This window comes from Chiroxiphia lanceolata, chromosome 3 (assembly GCF_009829145.1).
Source record: "Chiroxiphia lanceolata isolate bChiLan1 chromosome 3, bChiLan1.pri, whole genome shotgun sequence".
Taxonomy (NCBI): domain Eukaryota; kingdom Metazoa; phylum Chordata; class Aves; order Passeriformes; family Pipridae; genus Chiroxiphia; species Chiroxiphia lanceolata.
Genome location: NC_045639.1, coordinates 21,250,376 through 21,267,478, shown reverse-complemented (window position 1 = coordinate 21,267,478; position 17,103 = coordinate 21,250,376). Strand labels below are relative to the sequence as shown.

General features: G+C 35.9%; 1 protein-coding gene across 1 annotated transcript in view; it reads right to left on the bottom strand.

Annotated features, from left to right (window-relative positions):
• LOC116783619 (usherin-like) overlaps positions 1-17,103 on the bottom strand; it is a 238,386-nt gene that overhangs the window by 108,825 nt on the left and 112,458 nt on the right. Inside the window, 2 exon segments of the mRNA XM_032681273.1 lie at positions 2,516-2,658; positions 2,830-2,980. Of these exon segments, the coding sequence (XP_032537164.1) occupies positions 2,516-2,658; positions 2,830-2,980 (294 nt within the window).

Here is a 17,103-nt window from a genome sequence, read left to right as displayed (position 1 = left end):
TGCTTATATTTTATTCCTATAGATACTATATGCTTTGGTGAAACAAAAAAGGTATAAATTCAGTGAATAAAATTCAGTGAGAACATGTGTACACACATATATTTCAACAGAGTAAGAAATATGGGAAATTTCTATGGTTAAATTGTACTTAAAACAGTTAAAGCCTACTGGTGAGTAGGGCCAGGTATTGTGTACTTCTGCAACAAACTGTCAGTATAGGCAGTTTTACAAGAAACATGCTGAAACCTTGACAGAAGTACTCCTTAGACCCAATGACAATCATTCAATTGAAGCAATTGAGTTGAATATCCTTTTACAGATGGCAGCCCTCCACAGTGATACCAAAAAACGGAGTCCTCTGTCACCACTGAAAGTTGGGTGGTTTCGGTTTTTTTGTTGGATACTGGGGATACATTAGTATATATTCTTTAGCAATATTGATGCAAATGGAAGAGGACAATTTAAGGAAAATAATTTTCCCCTTGGAGACACGGAGTTTAAAACTGAACTACAGACCTCTGTTTTAAGCTAAGAAACAAGATGAAGCATCATAGCAGAAAACATGAGTTGTGTGTCAGTCTCAAAATATTTCAATTGCATAAACACTGGTAAAATCATTATATTTTCATTTTCTTGTTCTTAAGTTTCCTTTGGCAACATCTACCTTCCATACTAACTTAAGGCATATGTGCAGCCAGGTTTTGCAAAGGCAGCCCTTCATGCTGGTGCACAAAGAGCATCCAAGTTCTATACAGCAGGTGACCTACATGTTCAAAAAGACTATATAGGAATGCATCTCTGGTGTAGATTTTCTGCCCTATCTCAAACTCCTCAAAAGAGAATTTTAAAATTCTAAACCTATTACTTTGCACAAAAATAATTTTTATATTACTAACAAATGATGCCTTATAAATGTACTTCTGTGCTCCTTCTATCTGAGAAGAAACAACACTATGAACCATCAGACCAGAGCTAAACAGTCATGGCAATTTGATCAAAATAGTCATAGGAGACTGGTTGCATTTAAACTATGAATGTAGACAAGTTCAATAATATTCTATCCACTTTTGTTAACAAACAATTACAATGAAATAACTAAATCTCAGAAAAGATTTCTGATCTACAGGTAGATAAGACAGCTCCACTGTCTAAAGACCAAGTTCAGAACTTACATTTATTAGGTAATTAGTTACAGGTAGCGTGCTTATAGAAGTATTTATACCTTTGGAGCTTAAATTAATTTATCAGATAAATTTCCATTGTGAATCGTTTGTTCAGCTTCAAAGAAAAAATGTTTTACAACTGTGGGAACACACATATTTTCTTCAGAGTGTTTTCTCAAGATAGACAGCTATCTATTTAGAGAAGGGACTAAAATGGAGTCACCAGCATTGAATATATGCTACAACAATTGCATATAAGCATCAGGTTGAATTTACAGTCTGAAATGCAGATCTCATATCAGTATTAAGTAGCGTAAGTCCACAAGGTGGGGTGTGAAGGCTGAGAAGGCAATGAAACACTCCCCACCCTTCCTGTCTTTTCCTGTTCAGAATTACTTAATTTCTTATTTAACAAGATATAACAGGAAAAATCTCTTTAGAAAATACTTAATTTCTCTAAAAATTGGGACAATGGTGTCATCCATTACTGATTAGAAAAAAAAAAAAAAGAAGGCTACTAATATATTTGAAACCAATAGATTTTTCCCAAAAACGTGCTATTAGATATCCTGCTACCTTGTAGGAGAAAATTAACGGCTCAGCTTCTTTAAAAAATCTGGAAATTATGAGTTTTCTATATGTATTATGAACAACAAGCTCAAAATTCATCATATGTTTCTGCTTATATATTGAATCAGGTACAAAATCCTACCCGGTCAACTAACTGGTTGTACCTATATAATGATAACTGTTTGTTAAGTCAAGGGACTGTTGAACAAATTATGTGGAGTGAGTCTGCAGTATGTAGAACTATTAACAAGGAAAGTGATGGGATTAACAATGACAAACCCAGTTTGTCCAGTAGATCACTACTTTGAATTAACAAAGATCACTGGGAATGAAAAGTTCTGTTCAGCTGTGGTACAGCTTAAGTATTCTCAACACAGAGATAAGGCAACCGTCATATACTATTAACTTCAACTTATTTTCTCTGATATGACTGAAATCAGAATCAAGTCCCTGAATATAAAGGAATGCCACTTACAAAGCTGTACTTACCAGTGTATCTTAAACTAACCATATATGAACTATATATGGACAGAGGGATACTATACCCAGAAATAAGATACTGCTTCACAAAATACACATGTAAATATTCGTATTTTTTAATGAAAATGTAAGACAAGAGATACTTGATCTGTTAGGAGTTATTCCTGCAAGTTAGTATTACAGAAGGAAATATAGGATTGCTATTTAACCGAGAAAGCTAGATAACTTAAAGAAATTATGTACAATGCCAGCTGAACCGTTATTTATATTTTCTGCTAAAGGGAGTTAAATAAGATCCTTACTGTCCTCTGCTGTAGTCATTGAAGTCCAGTTGCTATAAGCATTGCCATAACCATTGGAGGCAACCACTCTCATCTCATACTCAGTGTATGGCTGAAGGTCTTCAACCCTGTGTTGTAAAGAAGCAGTAGGGCTGGGAAGCAAACTGCAAAGAAAAACAACCACTAGTTACATCATAAAGCATCTCAGCACTTAAAGAAAGACTACAACATTACATCTTGTAACAAAACCAGCCACCCTAAAGGTGAGCCACATTTAAGATAACAGGACTTCTCTTGCTGAGCACTTGACGGTGGTCTCGCTATGGTCTGCGTACTCTAAAATGTCACCAGCAGAATTCCTCCGCCGCATCTGGAGTTGGTAGCTGGGCGTGCCTGGGGCGTTGTTGCGAACTGGTGTAGACCAGACAACCTGAAGACTGGTCGGAGTGGCAGATGAAAGCCTTGGAGGCATCACGCCATCTGGAGCTGTTGAAAAACATGGATGAATTAGAGCAGAGAAAACCATGGAGAACATATGCCGCGTGGAAACAAAATGCTCCATATACTGGAAAAACTGTTCCTCAGGATCAAAAGTAATGTTAACATGGTCCATTTAGTTTAACATTTTCACTACTGAACAATGGTATTTCTTAATTTTCTTCTTTCCAACACAGTTATGTGAATATCATTTTGCTAAAAGCAAACCTCCAAACACCAAAAGTAATTCAGAAGCAACATATTTTCTACCACCTGTTCAAATATTATCTACTTTTCCTTGTGCCCAGCTCTGCCACCCCAAGAAGCTAAGAAAATGCCCACAGAAATGCTACCAAGCAAGAATAAAACTGATCAGAATTTTTATCATTCAGATACCTTCTTACCATTATGAATGAATAATAATTTAAAAGAAAACAGAAGAAATTTTAAGCGAAGAATGTCTTTGGGTAGAAATCAAAATAGATTCACTGAAATCTCAGACTCTAGTCCACTGTTTTGTTAAGGAAATTAATTTTTATGAAGTCCAAGGAACTGCAGATCAAAACATGTCAGTAATGATACCACCAATGACCTTTAACTGCATGCAGTAAAAAGAACTATGCCAATTTGCACCTGTGAGTTTATGGCTTTTTTTTTTCTTTAGAAGAAATCAATCTGTTGAAGAAACTTTCTGCATATAAACACATCTGGAACTTTTATATATAATGTAAAGCTGTAGCCATAGCTCTGTAGCTTTTTTTCCAGAGAGTTAAAATACTGGAAAGTTACTGTCTTTGTAATTTAAACTCTTGTATAATAGTTTTGCTTTTCATGGTCCAGTAATTACTATTTGCTTTTCTCCTTTGGTCTTTCCAACAGAAATGGTTTTAGTTGCTGTTATTTTCTTCTTCTCTCTATTGGAAAAAAACAGACTCACAGATTTGTAACTTTAAGTGTAGTTGTAAGCCTCAGGGCGTAAGCTGGAAGTTTTAAGATGAGCAACAGTAAACTTACAATAAGTTTTATGATATCCACTTGTATATGAGTTGGTTACTAGGAGGAAAGAAAGAGACTTTGTGATGCATGGTCTGAATCATTCTCTCCCTGAAACAGGTGAAAGGATGCATTGACTCCAAAAAGGAGAGTCATCAGTCTTTTATAATAATTTTTTATTTATACTGATATATACATACAGAGATATGTGAACTAGGATCTGACATTTTTACTCTGATTATACATAGTTATACCTAAGTAAAATTTTTCAGTTCCAGCTCTACATTGTATTATGTAGAAATGCACAAGACATACCCTGATCCAATCTAGATATTTATTTCCTTTACTTAAGTTCAAGGTCTGCTAGTTCTCATACAAAATTTTTACTAAAGAGTGGAATACTGGTGTTATTACAAGGTATTTTACTTCTGAGAATTTGCCCCTAGCCCTGCAGCTCTCCTGTGTTTTTTCAGGACACGATGAAGTGGAACAGAATCTCCAGCCTCCATCACTCCCTTATGCTCCTCTCTGTCACTGTGAAAAAGAAAACATATAATCTGGGGACTTGAGCCAGCCTGGCTGCCTTTGAATGTTCCCTCCGGCTGCTGTTACTAGACCTAGGCAATAAGGCTCCAGTAAATCCCAAGTAAACCTGAAAATCCTCCTGTTTCCAAATCCAGAGGATCTTGGAGACTAAGGTAATTCATGGTCTGCAAATCCATTGCCAATACCTTCAAGGCCAATCAAAAGCTTGTGAGCACCTCAGCTCAGAGGGAAGAAGATGGCTGATTTAACTTAAACAGCCCCCAATATTCCTCCAGCTGAGCCATCAAAAACAAATATCTGCACACCAAATGTGTCTGTATGTGAAGTTCACTCTCACAGTAAAATGGAGAACATAGATTTACCTCACTTAACATTGTTCTGTTTAGCAGTAACATAAGTGATGTCGGATTTAAGTTGTACAATAAGAGGTTTTAAATCTTATGGATGTAAAGTACAATAGTCACAGGTAATCATGAATTATTTTGGCATCCTTTATAAAGTGATTCCTGAAGTTGTTAGCAGGCAAATGGAGCCAGCACGATAAAGATGACACAATTAATGTAAAAACTTGTAGTAGAGGGCTTTTAAGTATTTTTATAAGCTGACACCAAGGGGAAAACTCAATATCCCTTCAAAGCAGGGTACTACCTCATTTAAAACTAAACTGTCTGCAGCTTAAAATGCACCAGAAATTCTACACAGGAAAAAAAGCTACATCTAAAAATGAATCTAATTAGCTGACCTGTAATTTGGCCAGGAAGCCAAAGTTCACATTGCTACTGAGGAGACAGTGTGAGCAACTCACTGAGGAGGCAGAAGTGTTAAATTTATTTCCAGTTCTGTCAGGACACATCATTTCACCTTTGTCTTTCATTTACCAATCTGTTAAATGGAGATAATAATACTTATCCTCCTTTGTAAAGCTCTCTGAGATCTACAAAGTGAAAGCTCTGATTAATCTTTATGTATGTAGAGAGGTGGCTATTACAGCGATACAGGAATGTTCATCAAAAAACAAAGATGTAGCTGTCTAAATGTCAATAACAATTCCACTGTGTCGATGTTATTTTAATGGCGTAGGTAATCTCTGCTAAATGTTCAAATCTCTTCTACCAACAAAAGCACAGCATAGGGAAGAGTAGAAAATTTGGACAAATCTCTACTGTGAAAGTCGACTGACCTGTAGAACAAGCCAAGCCCACTACTTTCAAACCAACACGTTCAAACATACAGCAAATTCATTTATTTGAAAGACTTCCTGTAGCCCACAGGTAATGTCCTCAGCTATGCACCAGCAAGTGTTCTCAGCTCAATGCTTCCAAAGGAATGGGGTAGGGGGACAGGAAGGTATAGCAAATAAATTGTCAAGTCTCTGCTGAGTCATAATGAGAGAGGCACTCTATTAAACTAATCATGATTTGCTCATTAAAACTACAGAGCACTTACCCCCCAAAATGGTAATTCTAATTTGCACACAAAACATCCTCTGACTATTTCGAACACTCCTCATCACCAAGGTCTTCAGTGTAACATTTCCCTCAGCTTAACCCTTTTTATCCAATCCACATTCCCAAGAGACTCCTTACTACCCAAGTAATAACTGGCAACAAGCAATAATTCTACTGTGAATTTCGCAACAGAAGAGCTATGTATCTATCAGCTTGATATATCATCTTTAAGATGCAATGTTGCTCAAAAAACTCCCCTTGAGCTTTAATATGACCCTCAGGGGGCAAGCACTCCACTTGCAACCTACTAAATCAACATCTAGCCCAGTAAATTCTCACTTAGCAGGGCAGAAAGTCATGCTTTGTATACGAAAAGACTACAAAGGCAGAATAAAATATTTAATCAGATGTCAATTCTAATCAAAGATTAATAAACAGTTCCACAAAACAATAAAAACTGAAAGCTGTTTCAAGATGACAATTATACATTGTTTTCCAGATACTCAGGTACATGCAAAGGGGTCAAGAAAGATCCTATCCCTGCCACTAATGTGCTATGCAGCCTTTGAAAAGTGCCTCAACTTCTTGCCTCAATTTCCTTATCTTAAACAACATATGCAGTAACAGCTTAAGTATTTGCTTATTTTAGGACAGCAAGCATTGTGTGAAATGATTGTACTTAAATTTTTATTCCATGGTGAAAGCTTATTTTTTTCTGAGAGTTATTCATTATATTTATCATGAGGATTTATCTGAAATGTAAATTCTCTGAAAGTAGATGACTGAGTAGGACTATAAAAAGGTGAACAACCACTAGGACAATACTAGATTATTTAGTCATAAAAATATCTGCACTATTAATCTTTCATAAGAAGAAGAAAACCAGTAGAGCTTGATTACATGTCTATTAAATTGGTGCAAACTCACACCAATTTTGAAGTGTCACTGCTTTTAACAGTGATCAGATATATTTGCCCCACTGTATCCATAATATCTCTAGATAGGCAGCTAGAAGAGTTTGGAACTATGTAAATGTAACTCTAAAATTTGACACATCTGCATATATAAATTATTTGGCACAGATGATACCTTTGTACCGCATAAAATATATTTCAAACACACGGATGCAAATGATAACTGCAGGTATCTAACTACAGAAGAGGAAAATAGGCTTTCCACAGTGTGTGCCATAACAGCAAGGAAAAGTTTCAGACTGCCTTTAGATGAATGTCTCGCTCTGTCATGACTACTCTTCCTCTTTTCCAGGTTCAATTCGCAAACCCCATTTCTTTATCTCATTGTAGTGCTTGTTCAGATACTCCTGATTTATTTTCTATTTTAGGTGCCCATACTGAGATCATCTCATTATGGCACTTTTTAAGGCAATATGTTCTGCACGTTGACATTTGTTTCTTCTGATTTTCCCAGGTACGCCTGTTATCTAGTTGTTTGCTCAGTCCAAATAATTCCAGTCATTGCATTCCCCATAATTCTCAACATGGGCATGTGTTTTTGTTTTATTTCAGTGAAAGACAGGCCATGATGCTGGGCCATATGTCATCACGAGAACGGCATGCTAGTTATAAACCTTTATCTCTTGGCAAAGCAGAAGATTGCTTTTTTTGTTTCTTATCTTCACAGGTTCATTGAAGTTTACTCCAGTCTGGTTTTTAACCCTCTTTTCCCAGTTATTTTTCCTTCTTGGCATATTGTGAATATAAGCAGTGGGTTTTGATTTTTTCATTCAATATATATGTTCAACCATGTTGTTTTTCACACTCTCAATGACTAGAGAATGCACAGAATATTCTTGTATTTTCTTTCTAATTTTATAATTTCACTGATGGATGTTTTCAGTTACAGTTATATCTCCATCTAATAATACACATACTAAGGACAACACACCCTTCAACATGCAACCGTGCACTTGGAAATATAAAATGTGAAAGGTTCATGGTGGCCTTCTTGCTTTCCTCTCTCTGGCACATTTGCCTTGGGAAGTAAGGAAGCTGTGGAGAAAAAGCAATTAGAGAGACATAAAGGAGTAGCTTAAAGCCTTCATAAACCTTGGAGTAAATCCAATCTTTAACATTACTTGTATTTGTAAGGCACAATATCACTGAGAAAAATATGATGTTTGAAAAAAAATCTAAAATTTATCTGTATCTCAATTGAGTATTTAAGCTCTAACTGCAGATTTTTCTCCACTTGCACTATTTGGTATTCCAAGTTGCAGAGCATGATTTTAGTAAGGCCCTAAAAATCAATTTAGGCTTTATTTCATGACCTGTAAACCTGAAGTTTAAGACAATTGTCTTTTGAAATCCCAAAGCAGGCTTACTTATTCCTCATTAATACTGTTCCAGTTAAAAAAAAAAAAACTAAATCAGAGATACTCCCCCCTTTTAATGAACTTTTCTTCATGTGCAACCTCAATACCTGCAATCTGGGCCTGGGTCTCAAGTAAAAATATGTGTAAGAGATGCTCAGTTCCTAAGTACTGTATTTTACTGAGGTCAACACCATAAAAATGTCTTATAGATTTGCCACCTTACCTCTACATAAGAAGTAAACTGCCTTCCTTCCTCATGCTAGGTAGAAGTTTGTCCATCTTACTCAGCAAGAACTTTACTAAACTCTAAAAGCTACAAAAGAATGCCAATAAGCAATTAGCTGAATGATTAATGATTTTAATATCTGTAATAAAGACATTGGCTAGAATTTATAACTGCCCAGTAAAACTAATTATTCATCAGACTGTTTAAAAGGATGGCTAGCCAATAACTGCCATATAACAAGGTTAATTTTTTTTTAAATACTATGAGGAAAAAACATAAGGAATGGTATTGCAAAATCAGGCAGAAACCGCAATTAAACAAACAGCTCCTGCTGGTTAATTGTGAGTCTGGTTACCGGAAAATTAAATATCTCTGCGAAGTAGCTTTGAGAAACTACCAGATCTGTCTCTTTTTATTTACGGGGACAGATGTGGCAAGAGCAGAGGGAACAAGATCCTGTCTATCTTCATGCAACAGCTTCAGCTTCCTGCAAGAAGCAGTTTTAGAGATTAATTTCAGGAGGATTTTGGGGTTTGTTTTTTTAATTATTATTATTGATGGCGTTTTTTGTAGCTGGTTGTTTGGGGTTTGGGGCTTTTTTTTGTTTGTTTGTTTTTTTTTTAAAGGAAGATGGTGAAATCTGACAGCACCTTCAAAATCTTACAGCTTCCCTAATATCTGGCATCAGAGAGCTATGACCAGAGGTAGGTATGGTAGCTTCTACACCGATGGAAACATCTCTGGTGAGAGTCTTGTAGATTGCTAGTGAGGAGACTCTCAGCTAAATTAAAATTTCTCTCTAAATGTTGGTACAACTTCAGAGAACTGCAGGCTGGCTTTTAAACTTTTTACTTCTTGTTTGAAACTAAAGAGTTCTTAGATAGTTCTGGAAATCCAAAGGCTTCCAAAAAGCAACCAAAAAAAATTTATTATTCAGGTCAGGAAAAGACCAGGGAAGAAAGTTTAAACCTAACTTGAAGAACATTAGTTTAAAGAACAATAGAAAAGTGATAGGCATATAGGAATCTTCAGCTTCACAGAAGTTTTGCAACGACAAAGAGAATCCTGGGAAACAAGACATAGAGCAATGGGATTAAATTTCTGCAACAAAGTTTTCAAATCTACATCAGACTAAACAATTGTTTAACAGAAATGAGATAACATGATTTTAAGGAAAGAAGATGCATAAGCTGATTTTCCAATCAACTCTTTTTCAGTCTAATAGTTCAAAAGAGGGGACCCTAACATCATAGAAGATGAAGAAAGATAAAAGAAAAAGGTACAGAGATGGTGATGTTACAAGAAGCATATGTATCAGTCTGAAATATAATTTGTTGAAAATTAATTTTTAATATTGATTTATTTTATGACTGAAAGCTAAAAGTTAACATGATACTCAAAACCATAAAGCAGCATTCTACTTGAACAAGTGGACATGGCCTCTGCAAATATTGTTTGCTATATAAGGTTTTCAAGAACTGGAACAGGCTGCCCAGGGAAGCAGTGAAGTCACTGTCCCTGGAGGTATCTAAAAGATGTATAGAAGTGGTGCATAGGGACACGGATTAGTGGTGGACTAGGTAGTGTTAGGATAAAGGTTGGTCTTGATGACCTTAAAGGTCTTTTCCTGCCTAAATAATTCTATATCTCCACCCAGCGTGGCAAAAGAAAGTAAGAAAATACAGCAACCTTAACTGAATGCTAAAGAAAGTGAGACACTTAGAAAAGATGTGAATGTTCTCATTAAATAAGAAGTCTCCTGGTTCAAGTAATAGCATGATGTGCACTCCTGCATGATGAATGTGCCAGAGAACTGTTAAAGAACAGGCTACCCTGGTGGTAGAAAACTCAAGTTTTACCAGTTGATTTGCATTTTGACAGAAGCATCAGTTTATATATTTCTGTATGTACAGACTGGAGAAAAATACAGACTTACAAATAAATTAGATCTGCAAAAAGATTACCTATATTATTTTTAATCCATAAATTTCTCGGAGTACACAATGGATAGTGTGAAATACTACCATTTCTAATGGAAACCAAGCTTGAGATGCCCATAAATAGAAAATGGATCTGACAAGATGATAGATTAGCTTGTGTTAGGGTGCCACCATGCACACTGGGTGGGGCAGTCTTATTATATCTTGAATATCCTACAGGTATCTGTGAGATCCAGGTCACTGGACTATCTTTTGGCCTTTAAACAACTGTGGCCATAACAGACTTTCCCCCCCTTCAAATTCTTTTCTTACTTGCAGAAAGAAAAGAGGTTCTCTCAAAGTTTCTGTTCCTAGTAATCAAGGCAACACAGAGTCGGCTTTTGTTCACAGCTACTAATTAACTTCTTTATGCCATACATGGTAATCAGAAAAAAAACTTTGTCTCATTGTCAATGTCGTTTTATAGGGGAGGTGTTAAGAAAGGAGTTATTCTTCCCACCTATGGTTGTTGTCCCCATCCCTCCCATGTCCCCCACAGACAGCACGAGCAGAAGGTCTGACTCTCTGGCATGTCTGAAGGGATCAGCTCTTTGTCATAGCTTTGCCAAACCACTGCAACCCTTCAAGCTGCCACCTCTTCTTCTTCTCTTTCTGTTACAGAAAAAGGTGCATATACACACCACATTTCCAATGGCACTTACATGTCATTTTGAAATGAAGTTTCTGAAAGTTTTTGTTTATTCTAACTTAGCTAATCTTCTGAAATATATTGTTATGAAATGTATGTATGTGACATATGAGAAAAGCAACTAGTTCTTGGATGTTTTGTTCATGTCTATCAAAAGGCACCGTAAGAGTGCACTAGGGAATATGTTGTCAAAGAAACCATGGAATTTTACGTTCTCATTTCCCATTTTCTCTAAGGTGTAGGTGCTTATCACAACAATATGAAAGTGTCTTCTATGTCAATGCACAGATATAAATATATTCCCCCTGAAAGTCATGAAGGAAATTCAGAAATTTGTAATGTACAAAATCTCATAAATGTTACCAACTCTAACTTTACAGACTAGGAGTCTCATCTTTGCTTGCAAGAAATGTTGTTCACCTAAAGACAGCAGAAGTCATACCCTTAAAATATCAAGTACATAATTCTTTGAAAATTTACTTCTTAAAGTTCAATCAAAGTCTTCTAATATTTTGCTTCCTGGAAGTCTTTTTCAGTAGCAACCATAGTCTCACAAATGGAAGTGGGTTTTTTTTTTAAAAAAAAGCAAAAAATCATATACTACTTTGCTCCAATCTTCAAGCTATTAAAAAGCATATTACCTTCTCCTGTTCATCTGAGTTGGACAAGGCTGAAAACAGAAATATCAAAGCAACAATACTTATTAAGTAGAAACTCTGGTTTATGTGTCATCTTAACCTGCTTCTCAATTCACTCTGAGGCATTCAAAGCATATAGACTTTGAAGTAGCCTATACTCTCTCGTTTTCTTCTGCAAAGAACAGCATATGTCAGGTTCAGACAAAATACCAAAAATGACTGTATAGTTTATTAAAAGCCTATTTTTTCCTCTCTCTCTCTCTCTCTCTCTTTAACAAAAGTCTAATTTAGTTGTTGTTCCCTTAGGTACAAAGTACACAGTTCATAATTCATTTGATATAAAATGTCAGTTTAGATTTTTGCACTTCTTTGATAAATGAGAAAAAACACGTACCTTTCAATTTCCTTCTACGACGCTTTACTAGCAAAAGCCCCCCTCCCACTGTGCTGCTCAAAGACCTTTGCGTTAAATTAAACATCAAGATTCAGAAACGGTAGGGAATGATATTTCCAAGACATACAGTACAAATACATGAGACTGGGAAAAAAGGTAATGATTTTTCCTACCAGTAAAGTGATGTCTCCCAAAGAGCATCTTTGATCCTTGAATTAGTTCTCAGTTATAATTTAATATATCAAAACTGTCAGCAGCTTTCCTTACATTTAAACATAAAGTGATATAGTCAGCTCCACAAAGAGCAAAATACAACATTCGGGGGCTTTCTCCCACCCACCCCAACATGTGCTTGTGACTCCATCAGTATTAATGGGGAAAATCTGTGTGCATCAAAAGAGATGGCAGAGAATTAATTTAATTATATCTGTCATCATTACCAGTATAGAGAGGTTTTTTTATATAACCAAATCTTGCTGTTGATCAACATGCAAAACTCTCTGGGTGGGTAATCTGCACAATGGAAAACAGAAGAATCAAAATTAGTTCTGGAAATAAAACTGTTATAATTAGGAAAATAATAACAAAACACTGTGTATTATTCTGTTATGTAACACATGAGGCCGAAGGAAACAAATCTGAACTATTACATTTACAGAGTAAACAAGAATTCTTATCACTTCTCAGAATTGCCAACTGCAATGCTACGGCTGTCACTTCATGTTACAGTCTCGTTCAACAGCTGCAGTATCAATAAATTAAGCTGTATTAGAAAATAGCAATAGATCACATTCTGATGCTCATGCTGACTACATCCAGATCCAAGAATGTCCAGAATTCAGCACCTGCTCCTCTTGCCCTCTTTGCCACTGACACATACAGTGCCTCACCCCAATTTGGGAAGTGTCATTAGCCCTGGGTTACAATAGTACCTGCTCTGTCTTTTCTCCCAATAAATAAGACTTCTACACACACACACACACACACACACACACACACACACACACACACACACACACACACACACACAGGGTAGTAGAGTTCCAACAAGATAGATGGACAGTATTCTGCATTCCTTGCTTATGAACTCAGAGATTAGCACATTGCCCAGCAACTGGGAGACAGGAATGTTAGCCATTTTAGGATGAATAATCCAGATCTCCTTTTTTTTTCAATCAGTGCTCTAACACTGAGATAAGCTATGAAAGAATATGAAAAGTGACACCTCCATTCCACCTAACTGTGGCAAAAATCCCTAACTGGTTTTATGAATCGGTCCCCCAACAAATTTGGCATTGCAATTGACAGAAATATGATCCAGTGCTATATGCTGAAGCAAAATATTTAATATTTAAGGTGAATAAAAAGCAATTCAGACAAGACTATTCCCCCTGGAAATAATCTGTGCAAAATATATGGTTAATTTGATGAACAGAGTAAAAAGATTACAAACTTTTATAGCTGAGCTATCCACATAGAAATGTTCATACAGTTACTCATCAGTTAGTGTCCTGTTCTAGATACTTTTAACAAATAAACCATTTATACGAATTAACCCTGGACTTCATTTCCTCAGATAATGCTGAGGAACACATAAATCTACTGGAATTGGGGGAAGTATGTCAATATAAACAGTGAATTATCTGTTCTCAAGTATTTTTACTGAAAAGACCTTGACTACTGTGGTCTTGTTCAAAATCAGGCAGCCTAATTGATTAAAAGTCTTAGTAACACCGTCATATGTTACTCAAACCCAAACAAGGCTGACTGTGTTTTGCCTTATGTGCCACAAGACATGTCAGAGCAGTTATCCTAATCTACACATACTATCCACCATAGCTTGAGGTAAATACCTTGGCAATACTTACTCTCTAAAATACAGATTTGCTTCAAGACTTTGACAAAAATAAAGAGCCAGGGAAAACTTCCTCGCCTTTGTTGGTTTTTGAAACATAGACTGAAAGGGCTAAATCTTCAACACAGAAAATCTGCAGCTGATTAATTCAGTTTACAACCATCAGTTCAATATTTTGGAGAACAGTATCACTTTCTTACAAATAACCCTCTCATATAGGCTGCTTAGTATGTAAGAGCACTCACAACTTCAATGGAACGAAAAATAGAGGAAAATATATTCTTTCTTTATATAATGCCATCTCTTCACTCATTCAACTTCCCTTCTTTATATATGTGCTATCAGAGATGTGTAGATAGTCTAAAATCAGTCAACCTGGATTCATGCGTTTTCTCTGTACACACTGGCTGCATTCAACTATGGTGACACCTTTCACTGAGAAGCAATCCCCCAGCCTAAGCTAAGGGACAAGAAGAAAGGCTGACAAACCTTGTGACATGTATATTACACTTTTCAGCATGAGAAGGAATACAACATTTTCTTTTACCTTCTGTTGCTAACACACGCCTCTCATTATCTGTAGAATGGGAATAACAATCTTCAATCACTTCAGAAGCCTACTGAAAATCTGAATTAGAAAATATTTGTAAAAATCAGAACAGGAAATAGGTCAGGATACAAATAGTAAGGATTAATATAATTCAATACTGGGTGTATCCCACTGTAACATGAAATACATTAATTCCCTTTCTCATTTTACTCACCTGGAATTAATCTAAGAGTACAGTATTTCTTTGTCAGGGGAATAAATATGATCTCCATAGAGATTCAAAGATTAAAAAAAGACAGAAAAAGATCATGTATACATGAACATGCATATACTAATATATATCTATTTGTGTGTGTGCATCTGCAGATGTGTGTAGACACAAAAAAATGTTCAGAAAGAAAAGAACAGTTAGGACAAAGCTGTCAAATGTCAAGAATCACTAAGGCCTATAGACTCTTATAGTTGCTTTTGCCATAAAAGAGAGGGTAGCATACAACATTGCATTATCAGGACACCAGAGGAGAAGTGCTGACTCTAATGACTGATTCTCACTCAACTTCTATTTTCTCTCCCTTTCTGTCTTTATAGAGAAACTTATTTCTCCTTAGGTATTCAGTCAACTAGCCTAAAGATAACTGCATGGATGTAACAGACTGAGGAATGCTATACTAAGAAAAAGTAAGGAAAAAGTAAAACTCAAAACACTACCAGAACAAATAATTAACTATATGAAGGAAAAATATTTTAATTCTGCAAAGGGTTTCAAGAATTCAGATATAAAATTTCAGATTTTTAAAATTCAATTTCAGATCTTTTTTAAAACAACACAGAAAAATCCCAGAGACTAATTTTTAACTGTAAATAGAATCAGCAAAAAAAACAAAAGCACTTTTATGGCTGTCATGTATAAGAAAGATCATCTCTGGTTTTGTCCCCAGCTAAAGATGGGAAAAAAACAGTGATTTGATTCTGTCTACATTTCAGCCTCAGCAAGATCTTAAAAGAATCTTCATTTTCCCCCACTTAAGCTTTTTTTTTTTTTTTTCCTAATATGGAAAGGTGATGAAAATGTAACAGGGTGACAGAACTTTGCTGGAGGCATACAGAGTTCTTTGCAAGCAGAGGAACTTCAAAGCTTCCTCAATGGTGTAAAGTGGCTCAAACCTTCAAACCTTGTCACTTTACTCAAGTGCTTTATGATGACCAGGCTAACTTCCATAATCTAGATGCTTCAAGTGCAGAAAACACAGAATGACATGCCAAAAAACCCCCAACCAACAAACAAACAGCTCACAGACATTTGCCTTTGCTGACAGTTAATGAAAATGCCATTTTATTCCGCAAACTGTAGGGGTAGGAGTTGTCAGAAATAAAAGATATTAAAAAGTGAGCTTTTTAGAAAAGCAGTGCAAATCATAGTAGTAAAGTAACATAAAAATTGATCCAATTCCTAGTACTTACATATATCTGGAAAATGGTTCTAAAGAGAAAATTCGTAGTGCAATTTTTCAGATGTCTTCTGCAGATTTTCAGCAGGAATTTCAATGTCATTTTACTGTAGAATTCCTTCCACAGAAGAACCTAACTTGCCACACAAATGATGTTGACTTTAATTACAGTACTGAAAAGTCTAGTTCAGATTTACACAGAATAAAAAAACAAAACAAAAAAAAAAAACCCAAGCATAGACATGCTTGAAATTATATAAAAATTGCATATTTCATCTAAATTGTGTCCTTTTTTGTGTAAAATTGAAATCGGTCTAAAACAGGTTAATGTGATTGAAGGTAGTAATTTTAAATAATGATCTACTGCTAAGTTTCACAATGACCCATTTTCCTGACTTTTATATATTCTTCTGTTTTTCAGAAGTATAAGTAAGCTGTAGTTTTGCAGCGGGAAATCTCCTCTACCACAGATTTCTTCCAAGAGATCTTAAGTACAACCTGGATCTCATGCTTAGGCTAAGGTTTTGGAAAGACCTATAGTGAGACCTCTACAATGAGGTTAATTCCCTGCTTATAGATGATCAATTAGCTATTTCAGCTGTTGTGCAGTTTTCCCTTTCTCATCTGGCTCTCCCTAAGCAAGAAAAACATCCATGTTCTCCTAGGCAACTAAAATTGCTGTTTTGATCTTCGTGTCCCAACTGTTTCATGCAGCTCCAGAAGAAAGAAAGCATTCTAAAAGCTTATAAATACAAGAGCCATATTTCTGCAGTATGGAAACAGCATAGCTGTATACTCCCATAGTATGGGAGTATAGCATATATACTCCCAGAGTATAGGAGATCTGCCCAGCCCCAAAAGCACAGGGTATGGAGGCAAAGGGAAAGAGGTAATCAGAAGAGAAGGACATAGTTGGAGTGTCACTGCCTGCTGGAAAAACTCCACAGTTTCATGAGTAGGGACTTACATTAAGCCTCAATTTAAAGCAACCTTGAGGTGGTCCTTTATGATGTGTGGGGTTAGGCTGAGCCCCAGCTGGCTACAATTTAGGGAAGTGAGTAGTAAAGAGGGCAG